The sequence below is a fragment of the Silurus meridionalis genome, chromosome 2 (assembly GCF_014805685.1).
Source record: "Silurus meridionalis isolate SWU-2019-XX chromosome 2, ASM1480568v1, whole genome shotgun sequence".
In the NCBI taxonomy this organism is placed as follows: domain Eukaryota; kingdom Metazoa; phylum Chordata; class Actinopteri; order Siluriformes; family Siluridae; genus Silurus; species Silurus meridionalis.
The window spans coordinates 16,166,259-16,176,268 of NC_060885.1; the positions used below are offsets into that span (position 1 = coordinate 16,166,259).

Genomic DNA, 10,010 nt, shown 5'->3' on the forward strand with positions numbered 1-10,010 from the left:
TGCCAGCACTGGCCCAGCAAGCTGAATATGGTTGATGGGCCACTGCTAACCGGGTTGACAGCTGCCATGGCTGTCTTTGCCAATAGGCTTGGGCCCTCAGTGAAGAAACTAGCCAATGCCAGCAGAAGCATCAACGCTTGTTCTCTCTCTTTTACTAGTTGTGTCTATTTTTTCCTCCGATACATGGCTTTCATGTGGTGTTACAGATAAGTATATTATACAGAATGAGTGTAATGCCTTTTAATTTGTGACAAATTATTTAAGCGTACCAAGTATGTTTTACCAAAAGTCAACGCAAGTAAAAATGTGTTCAGACTGATCCTTTTTGTATGAACAAGTTCTTGGTCTTGTCTCCTTGTATTACAATTACCTTCGGTGTAAAACGTGACTTTCAATTCTGTATCATCTCTCTCTCTCTTGCCTGCTCACTCACTCTCTTGCTCTTATTCTCTCTTTCTATCTCGCTCTTTCTTCACAACTTACTGGTTATGGTTTAGGGTCACTGTCCCTCATTCTGGTTTTGTGCTCTGTGTTTAAGAGTTGGACCCCAGGCTCTAGAGAGCTTATTCACACAGACGGGCTGTTAATTTGAGGCCACACTGGTATTCCATTGTGGAGTGGTTTTTTTTTTTTTTTTTCCCTCCTCTCCCCTCTCTTCTGGTGTTGGGGGCGGAGAGCCCACTGCTCGGGTGTTCTCTGGAGGTATGAAAGTATGCTAAAGAAAGAGTGAGAGTTTCAGTAAGCAGCTTTGGGATTTATTGTGTGCGAGCTTTCAAATCTTTGTAGCCTTTCAAATCTGTCACACTATTCATCAAAAATCTATATTTGTATTGAATTTCGGCTCATACAGACCTATGCATGTGAACACAGGCTGGTTGTGTTTCTATTTTTTTTAAGCTAGGCATAAGACTAAGAAGTCAATTGGGCTATGGGGGAAAGAATTCATCCCAGCAGGACATTGTAGGAATACCTGGGTGCTAAAGCCACCACATTCTTGGCTGTTCAGTAGTGTGGGAGTCCTATTGTGCACCTCACCTCCACACACAATGCAGGGAGCGGTGGAGGCTTGGAGCCTCACCTGCCAATCCCAGCTGTCCAGGAGGGCTATAATCCTTAACTATCAAGCAGGTCAAAACCATGGAGTGCACATGCACTCACACCCTCCTCCCTACCTGTTCCAACTAATTTCAACCTGTCATCCAAATCAAAGGGGTACCAAAGTGTTTTTGTTTCTCTTACTTAGCCACCCCCTAACAGCTTGGTGAAAGAATGCACATCTTTGAACAAAGTCAACTGTCTTACCTTACCGCTCAGCTTTTCTTGCACCTTCAGTATTCAGACTTGTTTGTTCGTTAAAGGTTTTATAAATTGTGTGCTGGCAAGAATATATGATAAAGTAGAGATGGTCAAAGCTCAAAAATGTAACCATATAAATGCACTTTGTCATATGAGAAATGATAATAGATTATATGCTATTAGACAGTTTTTTTGATGCATATAGATATGGGACAAACTGACAGCCTGTGCTTGAATTAATATATGCCTGTATATAATAAATCCATTAGTAAACACTTTTTTATGCATCTCTCCCAACAGTACATTTGTAACCGGGACAGCATGCTGTGAAAATTATGCCCCTCTTCGGATATGGGACACAGAAAGGTAGTTGACATTTTAACACTTAATTCTCGTTATCTAATCTGATTATTTTCTTTTATATTTGTTTGTAGATTACTATTAACACTTCTTTTATCCTTTGCATTTCTTCTTGAAAATATTGTAATTGTGTTTTCCAAAAAGATTAGAGATGCAGCCTGACAAAATCACTAAGTTCTGTTCAATCTCAGCCCCCTTTAGTATTTGTCAGTATAATTAATAACACAAGTAAATGTATGATAATAATAGTTGTTGTTCATAAGCTTCTGAGCTATCTTGTTTTTAGTGTTTTTTTTTTTTTTTTTCTTGGGAAGTTCAAAGATGACTTCAAAATTCCTATCATGAAAGGCCTGGCTTAAACCTGATACAACCTGACTGGCTTCTGTAATTCCCCTGCTTTACCTGCAGAATTCAGCCTGCTTACACGTTGTCAGTAAGGGGAGGAAAAATTAAGAAGGGGGGAAAAATGGTATGTTCGGCACCAAATGACAAGGAAATTTGAGAATGGTTGGTGGGAAGGAGGAGGGGCACTTCACCATGTATATCCCTGGGAATCACATATTACAAAGAAGAGGAGAAATTTTGGCCAGGATTTCGATGGGCAAAGGCTGAGGTTTGATCTGTGAAGTATGGATAGGTTGTGCCAGACTGATGGGTCTGACAGGCTTTATTTTTGAATCATGGGAGCTTGCATCTAACTGTTATGGAAACCCTTTCAAGGCACACAGGGATGTGGTAGCCATATTGGCTAATTAAATGATCCATGCCTCCATGTGGAGATGTTGGTCTTTTCTGTTTTCATGTTTCTTTTTCTTAGTTTATATTTCTTATTGTAGTTTCTATGTAATACATGGTCTCAGTAGCATTGCCAGACCAGTCTCACAACATGTTGTACTCTCTTTCCTATCTTCTTTGTGCTGTGTTCACGTTAGAAGTGTCCTTCCCTAATGTGTTCCTGTCTGGTAATCAGGTGCACCTTGTGCGGAGCACAAAGCCGCCAGTCACAGGGGGTCAAGAAAACAGCCATGAGCGAAGGGGCGGTGGAATGGGGGCTGTGTGTGCGTGTGTGTCCTTTTTTTTTTTTTTTTTTTTTTTATAAACGTTTCCCAGACAGACCACCAGCATATCCTTTAGCCACTACCAACATGAGACAACACATTAGGATGGCAACAATATCAGTGATAAAGGCAGACATCAGATCTTAAACATGGATATCAAAGCATCACAGTTTTTTCTGCTGTTTTTCTATTGTTTTCATCTTCGCAGTAAACAGCAAAATGTGTTTATAATTTTCTCAGTTGTCTTTGTGAAATCTCATGAAAAATAAAAATATTATTAGCAGTGTTTTAAGAGCATAGTGCTTCACTCAACTAAACTTCACTAAAAGCCCTGCATGCTATTTTCATTCATATTAAATAATCAAAGTGTTGTGCTGCAGCCGTGTTTGTAGGGCAATTAGAACGATGAGAGATCTTGTATTCCCATCTTTTGTTTATCTCGTTACCTCAAGAACCACTTTAAGTATAATGACAAGTGTCCCTGACATTTTTCACAAAAGATGGGGGCACCTTTCTGAACACTGCATGTTGACTGGAAAGGAGAATAAAAGAGGGAGACATGTACAGGCCAAGATCTCTCACACCCTCATGTCTCAGCAGCGCAGCTGACCAGCTGGTGGGAAAACAGACTGAGGAGGTATGACAGCACCAGTGAGCAGCACGAAGTATTCAGATGGCAGGAGAATATGAAGTACTTTACAGATGGCCTTATTTTTCTTACAAAAAAAAAATTGAATAGGCATGTTACTATTCACAAATAATAACTTATAGGGAACAATATTATATTTTTAAATTAGTGTTACACAAATTATGCTTTAGGTGTTACATTTTTCCTGATTCTCACCTGATCAGAAATGAATTTTTATGGTTCACATCCTTTGTATAGTCCAGAGGTCTGTGATCACCCCAGGTCTCACACAAGTGGTGCTATAAAGGCACCCCAACTTTTCATGAGGCCGTCGGTCATGGATAAACAGAGAGAAAAGCCATCAAAGAAGCATACAATTACCCTGAAATTCTTTGCATTCTTCCCTGAAAGAGAGGGTTAAATGTCTAGATCTGGCAGGAGCTGTGTTTTACAAATTGCAATCTCATTGTTTTTTAAGAGAACGCGTGTGACATTTAAAAGTCTCCATTGTCCAGCCCCCTGACATTCCATGCTGGGCTTTTTTCCCCTCTCCTTCTTTTCTCTCTCTCCTGGCTTGTGGTTATTTCAACTCTCAGCTAATTTGGTTGACGAGCAGACGGTGCAATGCTATTTCTGTTTGTTTTAGGCACTGAAAACCACAGCAGGGTTCTTTATGTACCTGTCTCACATCCTTTCAGGGTGCTGACTGTTTCCCATAGCTTCCCTGTGCCAGTTTACCCTCTATACTTAACCTTACAAGAGCGTCAATGGGAAATTACCTTTTCTGTGGCTCCAATACCCAAAGAAATGCCCTTAGCCTCTCCCTTTTTAAAATCTATCAATTCATTAAAGGTCCCTTTCATAAAGTGTGTATGTGTGTGTGTGGCCCAAATGGCTACAGAGAAAGTAAGGATGGACTGAAGAGAATAGCCCCATCATTTTGCTTCATTGCTCTGAGACCATAACTCACAACTAATCACTAACACATGTCATTCTTTATAGCCCAAAATTATTATTTAACAGCTTTTAAACCATATTAGGACATAAAAATGGATGGACTATTTGTCACCTTGTTTTATTACACTCTTTCAGAAAGAATAGCATAGATCGCTCCTGGGGCAAAAAAAAGAAAGAAATCCATACATTTACAAACATATTACTCCCAATTACTAAAATATAGGTGCAAATTGGTGCTTTGCAGCTCAGACCTAAATGTGTCCAGGGGTCAAAGAGGATTAGGGTGAGGTCAGGAACCTCCAAGGAGTGATTTAAAAGAGCCTAGAATATAAAGCATTTTCCCTCTTAGTTTGTCTTGCTGCATTTGGTGGTAATTTTGTCTGTGATCACTTTAACAGGTTGCATATCTCAAATGCCCCTAACTGGTCTATGTGTGACCTCTTAACTCCCCCACAAGTTTGGACGTTAGACATCTTCCTTAGAAAACAGCAAAGAGTGGCAAAATAAAGACATGATATAATCCTAATCCCTTCTGCTCTTTGGTCTTGGATATCCAGAGAAGCTGCATGTCTTTGCGCATTCGAGTGCATGAAGGAAAGACGACTATTGTGTCATTTTCCCTCAAGGAAAAATGATATTGCCTCTGCGATCTTACTGCTGTATCATAGCAAAACCATCATTCTCTGTTGTCTGCTATGATCTCTGATTTTACCCTCTGCAATTAAAACTAATACCACTTCAGAAGTTTTAATCGTATATCTTTTCGCTTAGTAAATTACATTTGTACAATATGAGCATTCTTGATACAATATAGCAGAATTGGTTTGACCTGTGCTTTTCAACATGCTAAAGCCCTCTTTTCATAGTCAAAAGCACTCGTTTAGTCAAACTCCCATTCTTCCCTGTCATCATACATCTAGAAGGACAGGTATGGTTTCACCTGACATTTGTAGAGCTCTCAGAGCTCACCCGACATACTTTGTGATGCTGTCAGATCAGACAACAGGCCGGCTGTGGAGAGAACAAGGCTGGCCGCCATCAGATGCAGCAATTTGAAAGATTACAGGATGGAGGATAACCATGTAATCTTCATAGGTCCTCTTAAGGGGGAAAAAACGGCATACATAAAACCTGTGACCTAACAATTTAAGAATCTTGGTGTTTGCTCCTCTGCTTGGAACAGTGCTATTACTGGCTTTAAAATCAGAGCACAGATGTGAGGACTTCTTTTACGACGCTTGTTTTTCTCGCTTCACGCTCTGACATTTGCAGAGAGCCAGGCAGACACGGATGTGCTGTATTAACGAGTTTACACATTATTCCTAACCAGTCCATAAAACCACGTTAGGCGAAGCACTGTAATGAGAAGGTTTTTTTTTTTGTCTTTGTTAAGACAAATTGAGTGTTTCCATTGTTCAGTACTCTATCTTTAACTGTAGGTAGTCGATAAGCTGCTGTTTTAGCGGTAAGGGGTAAATGATGAGTTCTTGCTTAACATAGACACCCATGGGCCAAAGAGGCAGTTTGTCTGTTAGGCCCACCAGGGGTATTGCCTTTAATTCTGGAGGCCTATCTTTTAAAAAGCCTGCGTCTAATAAGACCCCCCTTGTCCCCTGGAGCGAAGGTTGGGGATTACCAGTCTGCCCTTGGTGAACAAGCTCACAGGAGACCCCAAACGTGGGGGGTGGTCGCTATGGCCATTGGACTCCTCTAAATAGTTGCTAGGGACCAGGTATCAAAGGTCCACAAGTCGCACACAGTCACGGTCATGAAGGGAATTAAACAGCAACAATGAAATTGTTATTCTACAATAATCTGGCTTCTGCGGTGTGGGTCGGAGAGGCGAGGAGAGCGCAGCAGGCCTGTTCAGCCTGTGATCATAGGAGCGTGGTGCTAACATGGGCATCCCCCCTCCCTCTATCTCTCCTTCTCCTCCTCAGACCCTCTCTTCTCTCTGTCCTTCTTTTTTGCTCCCATACACATCTAAGCATAGGGCCCAGTGCTGGTCATAATCTGCTTTCTCACCCCATTCAGCTAGGTGTTTACTTTTTTCTCCTTCTCCTAGGATTTTAGTTATCCTTTGTGTGGTCTATGAAAGATGGGAATATGGGAATATAGTGGGATTTGGAGGTAATTAACTGGGCAAATTAAGGCATTTGGTCTGAAATGACAACTGACAGATTGGTCACACTAACATGACAACTGAGATTTAAGACCTTGAGACAACCTTATGAGTGCATCTAATAGATTGAGCAAGCAGTGATGTGTTAAATAGCCTCTCTTTCCAAACTCTTTTCTTTTTTTTCTTTTCTTTTTTTAACAACTTTTTTTTTTGGCCCAAAGTACACACAGTGGATTTACTCTCCTGTGTCAACTTTGAAGCCAGTCCCTGTAATTTTTTATGCCTGCGATTCTTTCATGATGTTTGATGAGGAATAGCCTATAACTTATCTAGTGTTTTTTTTCTCCTCACTCTCCCACAGGTGTGACCTGGTGACATGTCTTGGCACAAATTTCCGCAGAGGTGCAGGTGTGTTGGATATTGTGTATGAGTCTCCCTTCCAGCTCCTCACCTGTGGATATGACACCTTCATCCGCTACTGGGATCTGCGTGTCTGCTCCAGGTAAGTGAGGTGGGAGGAGAAGGGGATCTCCCATGTCCTCAAAGTGGAGTGTTATGAAGTGTCAATGCACCTTTTTAATAAACTTTTTTGCACAGCAGAACGCTAAGCGTTTCTTCTCATGCACTGCAAATCTCATGTTCGGATTAAATTGGACTTGGAGTGAATTGTGCTGTCAGCAGAACCGACTTGTCTGCCCAGAGTAATAAAGTTAGTTAGTGAATCTCTCTGAGAGCTTGTGAGGGAAGATTAGTGTTCTCAGTTAATCTAATAAGCCCTCCTGTGCATAGAGCACCATTTAGACAAAAAAAGGAGCCAGGCCTGAGACTCCTCCAGGCTCGGTGGACACTATTGTTCCTTCAGGCTGCTGAAAGGGACCCCCTCTTTAAGAGGGACTCTCACTGTAGGACTCTGACCCACCCAGGTCTGCACCGCTCGGTGGCCATATTGATGTGGTGCTGTGCATCTCCAGGGCAACGGGGTGAGCTCGAGGGATCAGTGAGCCGCTTGTGAGGCAGACTGGGCCCCTATGTCAGGCCATGGCAGGGGACACGCCTACACACAATCGCATATGGGCAGTCATGTAACACAAATCAGAGATGATTGAAAGAGGCCCTGGAGATTTTGGGGAGGCTCAAATGTCCCCTCTTAAGATATCAATAATTCACAGTGTGACCAGTCAGGGGCCAGCATGTATTCAGTCCTCAGGCAGAGTAAGTAGTCATGTAAAATTTGTTCTAATTTAAAGTTAATGCACACTGTGTGAAATGCTAGTGACAGGTGTAAGTGTGAAACAAACCATTGTCACTGTCATTACAATGCTATTTTTTTTCCTGACAATAATAGTTGTTCACTCGTACTTGTTTCTGTCTGTTTACATTTATAGCATTTGACAGGCACCATTATCCAAATATTCTCAGGGGGCTATAAACCTGAGGTTGCAGTTTCCTTTATTGAAACTATGGTCAGAATGGCCATATTTGTTTATACCACAGGTTCACAAGAAGTAGTTCAGAGGCATTGAAATCATTTGCAGTAAAAAGTGCACATGTTCTTGCATACATAAGACATAGAGAGAGTCTAGAACATCTCATTCTATATGGTCCTTCTGCACTACAGTGTCTGTTGCACACACCACTCACACTGCTTTGCTATGATTCATTCACCACCATCATCAAAAGAGAATTGACCTCGACTGGATTAACACATCTGACCTATTTTCCTGGCCTGTTGAAATGAAACAGTTATCTTTAAGGTGCACAGGGAAGCAACCGCAGTGTGATATGAGCTGGAGTGACATTCATTGTAGAATAGAACATATTCAGTATGAAATTTTGATTGCATCAATTTATCTGAACTTTACATTGTAAACTGCTCTTGTTAACAGGAAGAGTGTGATGGAGTGGGAGGAGCCTCATGACAATGCACTTTACTGTATAAAGACTGATAATAATTATATGGTCGCCAGCGGTTCCTCCTACTACGGAGTGGTGCGCCTGTGGGACAAACGACAAACTCGCTGTTTGCAGGTGAGTGTGCGTGCATGTAAAATAAGTGTCAAGCTTTTCTTAATTTGTAGTAAAATATGATGTTTAACGTTCCGTGTGTGTTTACCATTCCAGATGTTCCAACTCGCCTCCAACACCAGTAGTCCAGTGTACAGTCTGTGCTTCAATGCCACTCACCTGTATGCTGCCTCGACTCTGCACTATACTCACTGGACTTTAGAACTTCAGGGCCCAGGCCCAAGAGATAAAACAGCTCACTTACATCTCTCTCTCTCTCTCTCTCTCTCTCTCGCTCTCTCTCTCACTCTCTCGCTCTCTCTCACTCTCACTCACAGTTACATGTGCCTTGACTTTTAAGTGCATATCACACAACTTCAACACCTTTTTCCTCCAGGTCTGACATCAAGCCTTTGACCTTTTGCCCTTCCCAAAACCTTAGCTTTAGAACTTCAGGAACCCCATTAAAATATCTGTACCTAGTGTGGCCTTGGATTGGTGCCACAGATAGTAGCAGATAGTTGTCATTTCTTCACTAATCTGTGTCGCTGGCTGTTGAGAGGAGCGGAGGGAGCAGGGTTCGTGACCTCCTGTGACCTAAGCTTTAACGGATTTAACACATTGCCAGCGACCTGTGGGATTATAAAACAAACACTGCTCAGAGCTGCCCGAATGCCCAATGGGTATTTATGCTGAAGCGCCTACAGTACAAGAACTTTTCTTTCCTGCTGTGTTTTAGCTGTTTTGGGTTTTGTTATTTTGCAAAGGAAAAAAAAAAAGAATTCAAATAAGTTGGCTTAGCATTGTGTTTTTTATTTATTTTTCTGGTCAGAGACATTAAGAGACATTGTAAAGCTGTTGCTTTTATTCAGCAATTGTTCTGTTTAATGCCACTTTGGGCAAATAAAGATTTTATACTGTAAACAAAGATACATGTCTGCTTAGGTCTGTTTGGATTGGAATCTTGCAAAATGCCAGGGAATTTCATTTTGAGAGGTTTTTTCTATAGAATAACGACAGACATGATTACATATGCTTAACATTTAATTTTAAGGACCTCAGTACTGTTTAGAAATATGCATTTCAATTAAGAAGTGTTCAAGTTTCAATTTAATTTCTACAGTGTACAAATACTTTTTTGAAAGAATGTATGTTGGCGAAAACGACAAAATATTAGCGATCAGGTTGAATAAAGGTGCATGCTTGCTTTCCTCTCCGCTGCTAATGCATGTTTTTGTTGAGATGTAATATATATGTTTTGAAGCTTTTAACATTGAATGGGCTCGACAGCTTCAAAGGAAATGACTCACCCTGTTGTAACATGCAAGTTGAAAGAGTACTCTGAAAACGCCGAAAAACTGCCAGTGAACGTGCTAAGGAGGCTTTTCTAGGGGGCTGCTTCTTAGGTGTTTCATTGAATATTTCATCTCTTACACATCAGAAAGCTTGGGCACCTCTGCTATGGGTTTTTTTTTTAAAGAAAGTGAACATTCTTGCTGCAGCAGCCTTAATGCCTGTGTGTGGCCGTGGGATCTCTGGTGGTCATGATGTTCGAGCACAGACATCTGCCGGAGGGAAGAAGACA

At 41.3% G+C, this 10,010-nt stretch overlaps 1 protein-coding gene across 1 annotated transcript in view; it reads left to right on the forward strand.

Annotated features, from left to right (window-relative positions):
* Window positions 1–9,353, forward strand: part of fbxw4 (F-box and WD repeat domain containing 4) — a 25,046-nt gene extending 15,693 nt beyond the window's left edge. The window contains 5 exon segments of the mRNA XM_046866371.1: window positions 1,597–1,662; window positions 6,783–6,923; window positions 8,308–8,449; window positions 8,543–8,612; window positions 8,615–9,353. Of these exon segments, the coding sequence (XP_046722327.1) occupies window positions 1,597–1,662; window positions 6,783–6,923; window positions 8,308–8,449; window positions 8,543–8,612; window positions 8,615–8,676 (481 nt within the window). The 3' untranslated portion in view covers window positions 8,677–9,353.
* Window positions 9,354–10,010: the final 657 nt, after the last annotated feature.